This window comes from Bombina bombina, chromosome 7 (assembly GCF_027579735.1).
Source record: "Bombina bombina isolate aBomBom1 chromosome 7, aBomBom1.pri, whole genome shotgun sequence".
NCBI lineage: Eukaryota > Metazoa > Chordata > Amphibia > Anura > Bombinatoridae > Bombina > Bombina bombina.
The window spans coordinates 580,065,498-580,082,395 of record NC_069505.1 but is presented as its reverse complement, the minus strand read 5'-3'; the positions used below and the strand labels follow the sequence as shown (position 1 = coordinate 580,082,395).

At 41.6% G+C, this 16,898-nt stretch overlaps 1 protein-coding gene across 2 annotated transcripts in view; it reads left to right on the top strand.

Moving 5' to 3' along the window:
• Nucleotides 1-16,898, top strand: part of MDC1 (mediator of DNA damage checkpoint 1) — a 110,056-nt gene that overhangs the window by 40,773 nt on the left and 52,385 nt on the right. For both annotated transcript variants that reach the window (XM_053722034.1, XM_053722033.1), the window contains exons 2-4: nt 8,359-8,474; nt 9,337-9,804; nt 9,890-9,968. In XM_053722034.1, coding sequence (XP_053578009.1) covers nt 8,360-8,474; nt 9,337-9,804; nt 9,890-9,968 — 662 coding nt within the window. In that variant the 5' untranslated portion in view covers nt 8,359. The remainder of the gene's footprint in view (nt 1-8,358; nt 8,475-9,336; nt 9,805-9,889; nt 9,969-16,898) is intronic.

Genomic DNA, 16,898 nt, shown 5'->3' with positions numbered 1-16,898 from the left:
TTCTGCTAGAAGAGTTTCAGAATTATCTGCTCTGCAGTGTTCTCCTCCTTATCTGGTGTTCCATGCAGATAAGGTGGTTTTACGTACTAAGCCTGGTTTTCTTCCAAAAGTTGTTTCTAACAAAAACATTAACCAGGAGATTATCGTACCTTCTCTGTGTCCGAAACCAGTTTCAAAGAAGGAACGTTTGTTGCACAATTTGGATGTTGTTCGCGCTCTAAAATTCTATTTAGATGCTACAAAGGATTTTAGACAAACATCTTCCTTGTTTGTTGTTTATTCTGGTAAAAGGAGAGGTCAAAAAGCAACTTCTACCTCTCTCTCTTTTTGGATTAAAAGCATCATCAGATTGGCTTACGAGACTGCCGGACGGCAGCCTCCCGAAAGAATCACAGCTCATTCCACTAGGGCTGTGGCTTCCACATGGGCCTTCAAGAACGAGGCTTCTGTTGATCAGATATGTAGGGCAGCGACTTGGTCTTCACTGCACACTTTTACCAAATTTTACAAGTTTGATACTTTTGCTTCTTCTGAGGCTATTTTTGGGAGAAAGGTTTTGCAAGCCGTGGTGCCTTCCATTTAGGTGACCTGATTTGCTCCCTCCCTTCATCCGTGTCCTAAAGCTTTGGTATTGGTTCCCACAAGTAAGGATGACGCCGTGGACCGGACACACCTATGTTGGAGAAAACAGAATTTATGTTTACCTGATAAATTACTTTCTCCAACGGTGTGTCCGGTCCACGGCCCGCCCTGGTTTTTTTTTAATCAGGTCTGATAATTTATTTTCTTTAACTACAGTCACCACGGTATCATATGGTTTCTCCTATGCAAATATTCCTCCTTAACGTCGGTCGAATGACTGGGGTAGGCGGAGCCTAGGAGGGATCATGTGACCAGCTTTGCTGGGCTCTTTGCCATTTCCTGTTGGGGAGGAGAATATCCCACAAGTAAGGATGACGCCGTGGACCGGACACACCGTTGGAGAAAGTAATTTATCAGGTAAACATAAATTCTGTTTTGCTCCCTCCCTTCATCCGTGTCCTAAAGCTTTGGTATTGGTTCCCACAAGTAAGGATGACGCAGTGGACCGGACACACCAATGTTGGAGAAAGCAGAATTTATGCTTACCTGATAAATTACTTTCTCCAACGGTGTGTCCGGTCCACGGCCCGCCCTGGTTTTTTAATCAGGTCTGATTAATTATTTTCTCTAACTACAGTCACCACGGTATCATATGGTTTCTCCTATATATATTTCCTCCTGTCCGTCGGTCGAATGACTGGGGTGGGCGGAGCCTAGGAGGGATCATGTGACCAGCTTTGCTGGGACTCTTTGCCATTTCCTGTTGGGGAAGAGAATATCCCACAAGTAAGGATGACGCCGTGGACCGGACACACCGTTGGAGAAAGTAATTTATCAGGTAAGCATAAATTCTGTTTTTTGTGGTTCCAAAAAAGGAGAGATCTTTTCTTCCAATAATGAACTTAAAGTGCCTAAATGAGTTTCTGAGTGTTCTCTCTTTCAAAATGGAGTCAATACGGTCAATCCCTCCTTTGGTTCAGGAAGGACAGTTTATGACCACCATAGACCTTCCTGAGGTTTGCCTTTCTGGACCAGCACTTCCAGTTCATAGCTCTTTGGTTTGGCCTAGCTACTGCTCCAAGGATTTTTTCGAAGGTTCTGGGAGCTCTTCTAGCTGTTGCCAGAACACAAGGTATTTCAGTAGCGCCTTACCTGGATGATATCTTGGTACAGGCATCAGCGATCGACATTCCTGGTGTGGACAACTGGGACTTCCTCAGCAGGCAATCCTTTCACCCAGGGGAATGGTCTCTCCACCCTAAGGTGTTTTCAGAAATATGCAGCGAGTGGGGGAAGCCGGAGATAGATCTCATAGCATCTTGCCTCAATACCAAGTTACCCAGGTACGGGTTGAGGTTGAGGGATCCTTAGGCAGAACTGATAGATGCCCTATCAGTACCATGGAGGTTCTGACTCAGATATTTTTTCCTCCATTACCGTTTCTCCCTCGTGTGGTGACTTGCATCAAGCAGGAGTGAGCATTAGTGATTCTGATTGCTCCATCGTGGCCATGACGGACGTGGTTTGTGGATCTGCTGGGGATGTCCTCATCTCAGTGGAGGTTACCTTGTCGCAGAGATCTGCTGATACAGGGTCCCTTCATTCATCAAAATCTAGATTCTCTGAGGCTGACTGTGTGGAGATTGAATACTTAGTCTTAGCCAAGAGAGGGTTTTCTGGGAATGTTATCGACACTCTGATTCAAGCTCGTAAGCCATTTACTTGTCATATCTACCATAAAGTTTGGAGGACTTACTTGTACTGGTGTGAAGAGTGTGGCTTTTCCTGGCATAAGGTTAAGGACGGATGGACTGGAGAAGGGTCTATCTGCTAGTTCCCTGAAGGGATAGATATTGGCCCTGTCGGTGGCTGAGCTTCCAGATGTGCAGTCCTTTTGTTAAGTCTCTGACTAGGATCAGACCTTTGTTTAGATCTGGGGCTCCACCTTGGAGCCTCAATCTTGTTCTTAGTGTTTTGCAGCAGGCTCCGTTTGAGCCTATGCATACTGTTGATATTAAATTTATATCTTGGAAGGTTCTTTTTTTGTTGGCTATTGCCTCTGCGTGCAGAGTTTCTGAGGTTTCAGCTTTGCAATGTGACCCCTCTTATCATATTTTTGATGCTGATAAGGAGATTTTAGGTACTAAATTAGGGTTCCTCCCTAAGGTGGTGTCGGATCGTAACATTAATCAAGAAATTGTTGTTCCTTCTTTGTGTCGTAATCCTTCTTCAGCGAAGGAACGCTTGCTTCACAATCTAGATGTAGTTTGTGCCTTAAAGTTCTATCTTCAGGCTACTAAGGAATTCAGACAATCTTCCTCTTTGTTTGTCATCTATACAGGAAAGTGTAAGGGGCAGAGGGGTACTACAACTTCCCTATCTTTCTGGTTGAGGAGTGTCATCCGCTTAGCGTATGAGACAGCGGGGCGACAGCCTCCTCAGAGGATAACTGCTCATTCCACTAGAGCAGTGGCTTACTCCTGGGCTTTTAATAACGAAGCCTCTATGGATCAGATTTGTAAGGCGGCTACCTGGTCCTCCTTAGACACTTTGAGGCCTATTTATCAAAGCGTCAACTGAAAATATGCTGGAATTCTGCGTCGTAATTGTCGCAAGATTTATCCGCCGTAATTATCAAAGTGTCAAGATCTTCAAATGTTGAAATTTGTGACGTAACATACGATCCCGCAATCTCAATCTGACGCAGATCGATGCAAGTTGAAAACCTGTGGAATTGTGTGTATTCGCCTTCCTATTCGACACTATTTGAAGCTCTTACGAAGTTATAAAAATTCAACAGGTACGCTCGCATCTTATCCGATGCAGCGTACCTAGTTTTCAATCCGCCACCCTTGAGGTCGCAGATGCCATAGAACTCAATGGGAGTCGGAAAACAGTGAAATCTCATGTTCGATGCTGCAAGACAATGAAGCATATCACCTAATAAAAGTCAATTACAAACTATTAAATATGTATACCCTTCAAAAATCAAACAATATTATTGCTCCACATTTGGTGCACTAGTAGACATAGGGATAAAAATGAAAAATACATTACTTCTGATGGATTATGCTACAACTTTGTCTCTCATTACAAATCAAGGGGACAATATTATTTCTACATATTTGGTGCAAAGTTTAAGATAAAAATGAAATAAACATACAACATAATATAGCTAAATTCCTTTTTGTTTGTTTGAAAAATCTATGTGCACCATGTTTAAGCCATGTAATACAAGTCACACTCTCCACTTCGCGCCATAGTTGACGCAACACTTTTCTCACCAATTATGACGCAAACTCCTAAATAACCCACACACTAGTGAATTTTTAGACCACTTTTGATTGGAATATGCATAATCACATGATTTATGACTTCAGCCAATCTGATTCAAATATACATTATAAACTATCACTAACGAATCAAATTGCTTGTTACTTCTGTCATTGATCACTCATCAGAACTTGTAAATGCCATTTGTTACATTGTGTATTATACTTTGAAAGTATGTATATGGCAAATTAGTATTAAAGATAAACATTGATGCTGACATTAGGACACATAGTGTAATATTTTAGACAAGGATTTTAAAATTTGAATTGATGTTTGTTTCAATAAAATCTTAAGCTGATAGCTCAAAGGGATAGCCCACATAACTTTAAACTGTCATGATTCAGATACAGCAGAAATTAAAGTCACCTCTTTACTGTCATGATATGTTCAGTGTATTTCTTCCTTCTATTGAATTTATTTTTCAGTAAGAAATGTCATCTTATATGCCAGGCCATTTTATAACACCTGTGAAGGGGTGGTTTTTAAAAATAGATTGCAATCAGGAGGGGTAAGACAGGTGCAGAGAGAAACCTGACCCAGCTCTTAAAGGGACAGGAAACCCCAACATATTATTTCAAGGTTTGGATAGAACATAGAATTTTATACAACTTTCCAATTTATTTCTATTCTCAAATTTGCTTCATTCTTTTGTTATACTTTGCTGAAGGAACAGCATTGCACTACTGGCAGCTAGCTGAACACATCTATTTAGCCAATCACAAGAGACAAACGTGTGCAGGCACCAATCTGCAGCTAGCTCCCACTAGTGCAACTTAAATTTTCACTTTCCTATCCCTTTAAAATAGCCATAGATTTCAAATGAATACATATGATACTCTGATTACATGTTATATTTAAAATTATTCCTGCTCAGAATAATAATACATTTACAATATATAGTGGTATAAATAAACACAGAGATATGACAGACAACATTGTTTAGAACAAAAAAAGGAATGTAAATATGTTTGCAAAAGATTTCTGGCATAACAAACACACACACATGAGAGAAAGAGAGAGAGATGCGCACATGCACTCACAGGAGTGAACAACTGGCTCAATACTATTGTTAAATAGCAAATGAAATTAAATTACACTTTATTTAACAATTATGCTAGAAACAGACGTTACTAATAGGGGGTATTGATAAGGGTAGTAGATCCAGGGTTAAGCAACCTCTGAACTAAATGCAAATAATAATTACAAAACCCAAAATCCCCACTGGTAATTAGACAAGTAAAAATAGGGTGGTATAGTGGGAATGTGTCATGGTGTGGGGTGGGTACAAAATTTAGTCCTTTAGATAGTAGTGTGTGGTGTTCTTTTTCCAATTGAGTTTCATTCAAATCGATAATTTGTAAATTATCCATAACTACTTCTGTTTGCTGGTGGATTTTGGTTTGTTTTGTTGCCTCGTTCTTATTGTTCTCTTTGGGGGGAACAGATCTTTCTCTAAAAAAAATACGTGTAATGGATGGTTCTGTTATGGCAGCACTGATTGTGGGTGTTTGTATTAATTCCTCATCAGAGGGTTCTGAGTCTGTAGTGGAATTATCTGAGGTGAAATTTTATTGGTGACTCTAGATTCTTGTGTTTTTCTAAAATTACTACGTCTTTGATTGACTTTATAGATGTTCCCTTTTTGATGGTCAGACCAATCTCTTTGTAGTTTCCTGTTTTTTGTTTCACTCAATTCTTCCCTGAGCTTGTCTATATGAAATTTAAGTTTTATATCTAGAGCCTCAAAATCTTTATGCGTAGTAAATTTATTTGTTTGTGTTCTGGCTTCATCAATTAATTTGGTTAGTTCATCATATTGTTTTCTTTCATACTCTAATGTCAATTTCATTAGATCTAGAGAGCACTGTGTCAAAATTTCCTGCCACCTAAACACAAAATTCTCATCAGAGATATGAAAAGCAGGTGCTAGCTGAATATCTCTGAATGTTAAACATTATATGTGAGATAGCTCTATCTGATAGGGATTCTAGCTAGCAATCGGCTGACTCTGTTGAATCAGAGCAGTACGCAGGTAGGAGGACGCCTTTGAGCGCATAGCTAGTGCATAGATGTGTATGCCTATATGAATGAAACTACCTATGTGTATGAAACTACCATCTTGCTAACTTCCCTACCCTGTGTGATTGTTTGACCAGATACGCTACACCTTGTCCACTAGCCCTATTTTTAAACCTTGGGTGTTATAGAATAAAGGCTGCTAACTATTTGAATTATGGAAGTGACCTATCCCATTCTTCATTAGCCCACTATACCACCCTATTTTTACTTGTCCAATTACCAGTGGGGGGATTTTGGGTTTTGTAAGGATTATTTGCATTTAGTTCAGAGGTTGCTTAACCCTGGATCTACTACCCTTATCAATACCCCCTATTAGTAACGTCTGTTTCTAGCATAATTGTTAAATAAAGTGTAATTTAATTTCATTTGCTATTTGATTTATTTAGTTTATAATTCTACACTTGACTTCAATGTCACAAACCCCCTTTTAGTTCCCTAACCTTACTATTCAATACCATTGTTAGCCTGTTTTATGGCGATTTACCACCTGGGTGCAGCTTTTTAGCCCAGTAATGCTTTTCACAGAGTAGAACTTTCCTGTAGTATATCAGTCTGATCCCGCCTATAACGGTCAGTCCAGCACCGAAATACCAGGCAATTCCACTCTGAACAAGGAACACAGCAACCCCAGATTGTTTGTGAAAAGCATTACTGGGCTTAAAGAAGCTGCACCCAGGTCGTAAAATCGCCATAGAACAGGCTAACAATGGTATTGAGCCAGTTGTTCGTTCCTGTGAGTGCGCTTCTCTCTGTGTGTATTTAGTTTCCCTATGGGTAAAAGGGGAAACCAGACGTGGACTCCTTGCTCAGTGTGCTTAGAGGAATATGGCTACACCTCACTGACGAGGCCCAATGAAGGCCGAAACGATCGTCTGGGGTTGCTGTGTTCCTTGTTCAGGGAGGAATTGCCTGGTATTTTGGCACTGGACTGACCGTAATAGGCGGGATCAGACTGATATACTACAGGAAAGTTCATCTCTGTGAAAAGCATTACTTGGCTAAAAGAAGCGGCACCCAGGTGGTAAATCGCCATAGAACAGGCTAACAATAGTATTGAGCCGGTTGTTCGTTCCTGTGAGTGTGCTTCTCTCTGTGTGTATTTAGTCTCCCTACGGGAAAAAGGGGAAACCAGACGTGGACTCCTTGCTCAGTGTGCTTAGAGGAATACGGCTACACCTCACTGACGAGGCCCAATGAAGGCCGGAACGATTGTCTGGGGTTGCTGTATTCATTGTTCAGAGAGGAATTGCCTGGTATTTCGGCACTGGACTGACCGTAATAGGCGGGATCAGACTGATATACTACAGGAAAGTTCTTCTCTGTGAAAAGCATTACTGGGCTAAAAGAAGCTGCACCCAGGTGGTAAATCACCATAGAACAGGCTAACAATAGTATTAAGCCGGTTGTTTGTTCCTGTGAGTGTGCTTCTCTCTGTGTGTATGTGTGTGTATATACATACTAAAATATGTATGTCCAATCTTAAAAAGAATTCTAATAATTCACTCTCCACTTTGCACCAAATATGTCGCTAGGTTACATTTATAAAGCTGTTAATCACGTGGTAATATTGCCTAAATGACCTAAGATGTTGTTTACACTTGGCTCTATCCCCCTCTATAAACTGTCCCATTTTACAGATGCAAATATTCCAAAATCCAGTTTTCTATGATTCAGAGTGTGCAGTTTAAAATAAAAAATACTTTCCAATTTAATTTGTATCCTTTGTTGAAAAGCAGGTAGGCATGCAGTATATGACAACAGTTTTGCAAGAATGCTTTTAACAATGTTATACATTGAGCAGACACTGCTGCAATTTAATTCTCATAAGCATCTTTGCAAAACTGCCGACTTATAGTGCCCCACACATGAACACTACCTACCTAGATATCTAGCAAAGAATTCCATAAGAATGATGTACATTTGATAATAGAAGAAAACTGGCAATTGGGAAAAAAAAGTGTATGTTTAATGTTGCTTTAAGAAAATGGAAATTTATCCTTTTAAACCTTTCATGACATGGTCATAATGTCTACATCGGAACAACTTTCCGATGTAAACAAAATGGAAATCTCGCAGTCGTGCACGCAATTACAAGATTTCAATTAAGGGATCGGGTCAGGGGGGCGTCCCTATGACGCTAGGCACACCCTCCAGACCGCAATCACATTTAGGAAGCGCCATTGGCTTTAGGACAGCCAAACGGCTATGACGTTGTATTTCGTCCTAACGGCGCTAAAGCCCAGAGCCGTTTGGACGGTATACAACGCCATAATGGCAGTAAAAGGTTAACAGTATATCAAAACACAAACAAATGAAAATTGTCACACAACCTGGACTTAGTTTTATTTTGTATATTCTCCTCAGAATGGAAGAGACCCAGCGACTGCAGTCAGATGAAGAGGAGGAAATTTTACCTCTTGATAGAGAAAGACCTGTTGGTACTCTGCGTATGTTCAGTGGTACCTATGGACCAGCACAAGGTCGGATATCTATTTCCAATATCTTTCCAATGCCTTTTTATTTTAACCCTTAAATTGCCATAAATCACAAAATGACATGCTGTAATTTGTTAGAGCATATCATTTTAAGACCATTGACTCTGCACCTCTGTGTTTTTAACCTCAACAAAGGGGCTAAGCACATAGTATAAGTACCACTCTGGACACGCAGAGCACTGCTGTTCCTGAGTGAAAACCGCCGCTGATCCTATGAGAAGCGCTAGTCGCATAACTCATCTGTGTAACTGCGCTGCTGATTGGATCAGCTACAGTTTCCTCTCAGGACCAGCAATGCTTAGCAGGTCCAGAGCGGTACTTCTAACATATGCTTTAACCCTTTACGGGTTAAACGCATAGAGGTTCAGGGTCGCTAATCTTAATTACATTCTCTAATGAATTAGAGTATATCTGTTTTTCATCTATAATGGCCTTTTAATCCCCACGTCTTGTTGTTTACCATTTGCTCACAACTTTTTACTCTCTTCCAGTCAATTTCATTTTTACCTTTTGTCTTTGATCTCTCTTCGTTTCCAATTTTTTTAGCAACTTTTTCAATAATCTCTGTTTAGTAACATAGCAATTCTAAAAATGTATTTCACTTTGACAAAGTTTTTGCGTTAATCAATATAAACCGTTTATCAATCTTCAACCCTTTGTCGCCAAACTTTTTTTTATTTTTTTTTATTATCTTCATTCTTAATCCTTTCTTTCCAGTTATGTCTAATTATGATTGTTTGTTTGTTTTTTTCTTCTCCTTCATCTCTTTTCTCTCGGTTTTCCACCTCTTTCTTTTTTTTTTGCTTTTGTCCAATTTCTCCTCTTTTTTTATTTACTTAACTGCCAGATTTCCCAATCTACTGGGGACAGAATACCATTGGTCGTGAGGCCAAATGTGATGTAACCCTGCCTGCTCAGTCTGTGTCCAAGAAACACGCCGTGTTGGAAGTCCAACCTGGTTGCCACATCCTGTATGACCTTGGGAGCCTCAACAAGACCCGAAAATGCAAGGTAGCCCTTACTCCACATGTACGATATGCCCTGACTGACGGAGAGCTCCTGCTGTTTGCTGATGTTGCATGCCAATATAAGATCGAAGCGGTGCCAGAAAATAAAAAGGGACAGGTAACAGAGGAGGAAACAGATGATGACTCTTTTTTGGTGCCTGGTACTCAGAATACCTTAGCAGTGGAGAGGACACCAGCTGCAGTCATACGCAGAATGGGCATTGGACGTGTCCTGGCAAGAGACTCAGGAGAGGAGGACGAGGGTGAGGAAGAGGTCCAAAAGAAAAGTTTGAATAAAGGAGAGGGAGGTAAGTTGGGCAATTGGTGTGGAGAACCTGTTATTTGTTTCCCTAGGAAGAGCACCACATGTAATGGTCATTTCCTTCATTTCAGGCTTTTCCAGAGGTGGTCTCAAAATCTCACCAACAGACACCCATTTTTCTCGTCTCTCAGCAACTTTTGTACCAGACAGGTAACACCTGAATACAATCCTATCCTTTGAAAAGAAACCCACACAGAAGAGCAGACAGGACATCAATTAAGTCTACTTAACTTCATCTTCAAGATGATATAGACCAGTGTTTCTCTTGTTAAGTGTATCCAGTCCACGGATCATCCATTACTTGTGGGATATTCTCCTTCCCAACAGGAAGTTGCAAGAGGATCACCCCAGCAGAGCTGCTATATATTTCATCCCCTCACTGCCATATCCAGTCATTCTCTTGCAACTCTCAACTAAGATGGAGGTCGTAAGAGGACTGTGGTGTTTTATACTTAGTTTATTTCTTCAATCAAAAGTTTGTTATTTTTAAATGGTACCGGAGTGTACTGTTTATCTCAGGCAGTATTTAGAAGAAGAATCTGCCTGCGTTTTCTATGATCTTAGCCGAAGTAACTAAGATCCTTTGCTGTTCTCACATATTCTGAGGAGTGAGGTAACTTCAGAGGGGGAATAGCGTGCAGGTTTTCCTGCAATAAGGTATGTGCAGTTAAAATATTTTTCTAGGAATGGAATTTGCTAGAAAATGCTGCTGATACCGAAGTAATGTAAGTAAAGCCTTAAAGGACACAGCACAAAACACAAAACCAAAATAAATATACAGCCACATAGAGGATTAAGTTTATAATGTATATGAGCATTCAAAATAAAAACTTAGATAGTAAAATTATTATAAAACTTACTTTCTCTTGTTAAGTGTAGTCAGTCCACGGGTCATCCATTACTTATGGAATATATCTCTTCCCAACAGGAAGCTGCAAGAGGATCATCCAAGCAGAGCTGCTATATAGCTCCTCCCCTCACATGTCATATTCAGTCATTCTCTTGCAGCCTAACTAAAGATAGGTCGCTGTGAGAGGTCTGTGGTGTTTTTTAACTTAGTTTATTTCTACAATCAAAAATTTGTTATTTTAAATGGCACCGGAGTGTGCTGTTTATTCTCAGGCAGCATTAGAAGAAGAATCTGCCTGCGTTTTCTATGATCTTAGCAGACGTAACTAAGATCCACTGGCTGTTCTCATCTGAGGAGTGAGGTAACTTCAGAGAAGGGGAATAGCATGCAGGGCCCCCCTGCAAATGAGGTATGTGCAGTAATTATTTTTCTGAGGAATGGAATTGACTGAGAAAATACTGCTGATACCAATGTAAAGTAAGTTCAGCCTTAAATGCAGTGATAGCGACTGGTATTAGGCTGATGAGTGTGTGTACACTGAATGTATTTTTCTAAGGAATGTAATTGACTCTGAAAATACTGTTAATACTGAAATAATGTATGAGCCTTAACTGCAGTAAAAGCGACTGGTAGCAGGCTTATTAATAACAATTCATAACTTTTCAAATGTATGTTTAAAACGTTTACTGGCATGTTAATCGTTTTTTGTGAGGTACTTGGTGATAAAACTTATTGGGGCATGATTTTTACCACATGGCCATCTTTGTTTTCTGCATAGAACTGTTGTAATATGAGTGGGAGGGGCCTATTTTAGCGCTTTTTTGCGCAGTAAAAATTCAGTCACAATCTGTCTACTTCATCCTCCATGATCCAGATCGTCTCTAGAGAGCTCAGGGGTCTTCAAAATTCATTTTGAGGGAGGTAATCAGTCACAGCAGACCTGTGACAGTGTGTTTTGACTGTGAGAAAAACGTTAATTATTAAATTGTTATCCGTTTTTGGGTATTAAGGGGTTAATCATCCATTTGCTGGTGGGTGCAATCCTTTGCTAACTTAATACATTTACTGTGAAAAATTGGTTGCTATAACTATTTTGGTTCATTGTTATTTCAACTGTGACAGCTTTTTGTGCTTCTTAAAGGCACAGTAGCGTTTTTTATATTGCTTGTAAATTTATTTAGAAAAGTATTTCCAAGCTTGCTAGTCTCATTGCTAGTCTGTTTAAACATGTCTGACACAGATGAATCTCTTTGTTCACTATGTTTAAAGGCCAATGTGGAGCCCAATAGAAATTTGTGTACTAATTGCATTGATGTTACTTTAAATAAAAGTCAATCTTTACATGTAAAGAAATTATCACCAGACAACGAGGGGGAAGTTATGCCGACTAACTCTCCTCACGTGTCAGTACCTTCGCCTCCCGCTCAGGAGGTGCGTGATTTTGTGGCGCCAAGTACATCAGGGAGGCCCTTAAAAATCACTTTGCAAGACATGGCTACTGTTATGACAGAAGTATTATCTAAATTGCCAGAATTAAGAGGCAAGCGCGATAGCTCTGGGTTAAGGACAGAGCGCGCGGATGAGGTGAGAGCCATGTCAGATACTGCGTCACAGTTTGCAGAACGTGAAGACGGAGAGCTTCATTCTGTGGGTGACGGATCTGATCCAGGGAGACTGGATTCAGAGATTTCTAATTTTAAATTTAAGCTTGAGAACCTCCGCATATTGCTAGGGGAGGTATTAGCGGCTCTGAATGATTGTAACACGGTTGCAATTCCAGAAAAATTATGTAGGTTGGATAGATACTATGCGGTACCGGTGTGTACTGACGTGTTTCCTATACCTAAAAGGCTTACAGAGATTATTAGCAAGGAGTGGGATAGACCTGGTGTGCCTTTTTCCCCTCCTCCCATATTTAGGAAAATGTTTCCTATAGACGCCACCACACGAGACTTATGGCAGACGGTCCCTAAGGTGGAGGGAGCAGTTTCTACTTTAGCTAAGCGTACCACTATCCCGGTGGAGGATAGTTGTGCCTTTTCAGATCCAATGGATAAGAAATTAGAGGGTTACCTTAAGAAAATGTTTGTTCAACAAGGTTTTATCTTACAGCCCCTTACATGCATTGCGCCTGTCACTGCTGCGGCGGCATTCTGGTTTGAGTCTCTGGAAGAGGCCATTCGCACAGCTCCATTGGATGAAATTATGAACAAGCTTAAAGCACTTAAGCTAGCTAACGCATTTGTTTCTGATGCCGTCGTACATTTAACCAAACTTACGGCTAAGAACTCCGGATTCGCCATCCAAGCACGCAGAGCGCTATGGCTTAAATCCTGGTCAGCTGACGTGACTTCTAAATCTAAATTGCTTAATATTCCTTTCAAAGGGCAGACCTTATTCGGGCCCGGCTTGAAAGAAATTATAGCTGACATTACGGGAGGTAAGGGCCATGCTCTACCTCAGGACAGGGCCAAATCAAAGGCCAAACAGTCTAATTTTCGTGCCTTTCGTAACTTCAAGGCAGGAGCAGCATCAACTTCCTCCGCTCCAAAACAGGAAGGAGCTGTTGCTCGTTACAGGCAGGGCTGGAAAGTTAACCAGTCCTGGAACAAGGGCAAGCAGGCCAAGAAACCTGCTGCTGCCCCCAAGACAGCATGAAGAGAGGGCCCCCTATCCGGAAACGGATCTAGTGGGGGGCAGACTTTCTCTCTTCGCCCAGGCTTGGGCAAGAGATGTCCAGGATCCCTGGGCATTGGAGATCATATCTCAGGGATATCTCCTGGACTTCAAAACTTCTCCTCCACGAGGGAGATTTCATCTTTGAAGTTTATCAGCAAACCAAATAAAGAAAGAGGCGTTTCTACGCTGTGTACAAGACCTCTTACTAATGGGGGTGATCCACCCAGTTCCGCGGACGGAACACGGGCAGGGATTCTATTCAAATCTATTTGTGGTTCCCAAGAAAGAGGGAACCTTCAGACCAATCTTGGACTTAAAAATCCTAAACAAATTTCTAAGAGTTCCATCATTCAAAATGGAAACTATTCGAACCATCCTTCCCATGATCCAAGAGGGTCAGTACATGACCACAGTGGACTTAAAGGATGCCTACCTTCACATACCGATTCACAAGGATCATTATCGGTACCTAAGATTTGCTTTCCTAGACAGGCATTACCAGTTTGTAGCTCTTCCCTTCGGATTAGCTACGGCTCCAAGAATCTTTACAAAAGTTCTGGGCTCACTTCTGGCGGTACTAAGACCGCGAGGCATAGCGGTGACTCCGTACCTAGACGACATTCTGATACAAGCGTCAAGTTTTCAAACTGCCAAGTCTCATACAGAGATAGTTCTGGCATTTCTGAGGTCGCATGGGTGGAAGGTGAACGTGGAAAAGAGTTCTCTATTACCACTTACAAGAGTTCCCTTTCTAGGGACTCTTATAGATTCTGTACAGATGAAAATTTACCTGACAGAGGCCAGGTTATTAAAACTTCTAAATGCTTGCCGTGTCCTTCATTCCATTCCACACCCGTCAGTAGCTCAGTGCATGGAAGTAATCGGCTTAATGGTTGCGGCAATGGACATCTCAGACCGCTGCAATTGTGCATGTTAAGTCAGTGGAACGGGGATTACTCAGATTTGTCCCCCCTACTAAATCTGGATCAAGAGACCAGAGATTCTCTTCTATGGTGGCTTTCTTGGCCACATCTGTCCAAGGGTATGACCTTTCGCAGGCCAGATTGGACGATTGTAACAACAGACGCCAGCCTTCTAGGCTGGGGCGCAGTCTGGAACTCCCTGAAAGCTCAGGGATTATGGACTCAGGAGGAGAAACTCCTCCCAATAAATATTCTGGAATTAAGAGCAATATTCAATGCTCTCCTAGCTTGTCCTCAGTTAGCAACTCTGAGGTTCATCAGATTTCAGTCGGATAACATCACGACTGTGGCTTACATCAACCATCAAGGGGGAACCAGAAGTTCCCTAGCGATGTTGGAAGTCTCAAAGATAATTCGCTGGGCAGAGTCTCACTCTTGCCACCTGTCAGCGATTTACATCCCAGGCGTGGAGAACTGGGAGGCGGATTTTCTAAGACGCCAGACTTTTCATCCGGGGGAGTGGGAACTTCATCCGGAGGTCTTTGCTCAACTGATTCATCGTTGGGGCAAACCAGATCTGCATCTCATGGCGTCTCGTCAGAACGCCAAGCTTCCTTGTTACGGATCCAGGTCCAGGGACCCGGGAGCGGTGCTGATAGATGCTCTGACAGCCCCTTGGGTCTTCAACATGGCTTATGTGTTTCCACCATTCCCGATGCTTCCTCGTTTGATTGCCAAGATCAAACTGGAGAGAGCTTTGGTGATTCTGATAGCGCCTGCGTGGCCACGCAGGACCTGGTATGCAGACCTAGTGGACATGTCGTCCTGTCCACCGTGGTCTCTGCCTCTGAGACAGGACCTTCTAATTCAGGGTCCTTTCAACCATCCAAATCTAATTTCTCTGAGGCTGACTGCATGGAGATTGAACGCTTGATTCTATCAAAGCGTGGCTTCTCGGAGTCAGTTATTGATACCTTAATACAGGCTAGGAAGCCTGTTACCAGAAAAATTTACCATAAGATATGGCTTAAATATTTATATTGGTGCGAATCCAAGAGTTACTCATGGAGTAAGGTTAGGATTCCTAGGATATTGTCCTTTCTACAAGAGGGTTTAGAAAAGGGCTTATCTGCTAGTTCGTTAAAGGGACAGATTTCTGCTCTGTCTATTCTTCTACACAAACGTCTGGCTGAAGTTCCAGTGGAGCTTAAACTTAGTTCTTAATGTTCTTCAAGGCGTTCCATTTGAACCCCTTCATTCCATTGATATCAAGCTGTTATCCTGGAAGGTTTTGTTTTTGATGGCTATTTCCTCGGCTCGAAGAGTCTCTGAGTTATCTGCCTTACATTGTGATTCTCCTTATCTGATTTTTCATTCAGACAAGGTAGTTCTGCGTACTAAACCTGGGTTCTTACCTAAGGTAGTTACTAACAGGAATATCAATCAAGAGATTGTTGTTCCATCACTGTGTCCTAACCCTTCTTCAAAGAAGGAACGACTTTTGCATAATCTGGACGTAGTCCGTGCCCTGAAGTTCTATTTGCAGGCAACTAAAGATTTTCGTCAAACTTCTTCCCTGTTTGTCGTTTACTCTGGACAGAGAAGAGGTCAAAAGGCTTCGGCTACCTCTCTCTCTTTTTGGCTTCGTAGCATAATACGTTTAGCCTATGAGACTGCTGGACAGCAGCCTCCTGAAAGGATTACAGCTCATTCTACTAGAGCTGTGTCTTCCACCTGGGCCTTTAAAAATGAGGCCTCTGTTGAACAGATTTGCAAGGCTGCGACTTGGTCTTCGCTTCACACCTTTTCAAAATTTTACAAATTTGACACTTTTGCTTCTTCGGAGGCTATTTTTGGGAGAAAGGTTCTACAGGCAGTGGTTCCTTCCATTTAAGCCTGCATTGTCCCTCCCTTCATCCGTGTACTTTAGCTTTGGTATTGGTATCCCATAAGTAATGGATGACCCGTGCACTGAATACACTTAACAAGAGAAAACATAATTTATGCTTACCTGATAAATTTATTTCTCTTGTAGTGTAGTCAGTCCACGGCCCGCCCTGTCTTTAAGGCAGACCTAAATTTTAATTAAACTCCAGTCACCACTGCACCCTATGATTTCTCCTTTCTCATCTGCTTTGGTCGAATGACTGAATATGACAGGTGAGGGGAGGAGCTATATAGCAGCTCTGCTTGGATGATCCTCTTGCAGCTTCCTGTTGGGAAGAGATATATTCCATAAGTAATGGATGACCCGTGGACTGACTACACTACAAGAGAAATAAATTTATCAGGTAAGCATAAATTATGTTTTTCTCCTGTCTGTTTTACCAATTGTTCTGAGGCTTGACCACCTCCCACGCCTAGAGGAGGATGGGCTCACTGTGAGTGACAAATTTTATCTTCCAATCCAAGATTAGCCTATTTGCATTTTTTTTCACCCATTCTGTGCATGTGAGTGTGCACCTCACCCCCCCTTGCATGTGCACGTGACTCCCTCCTCAGACGTGCACTATTGTCTTTATAAATTACAAGCAAGCACAGCATGAAAGGCAGCAGCTCTGCTAAACAGCATCTTTCTTTCATGTCAGTTGGATTGGTGCCACATTATAGTGCTTCTCTGTCTTATAT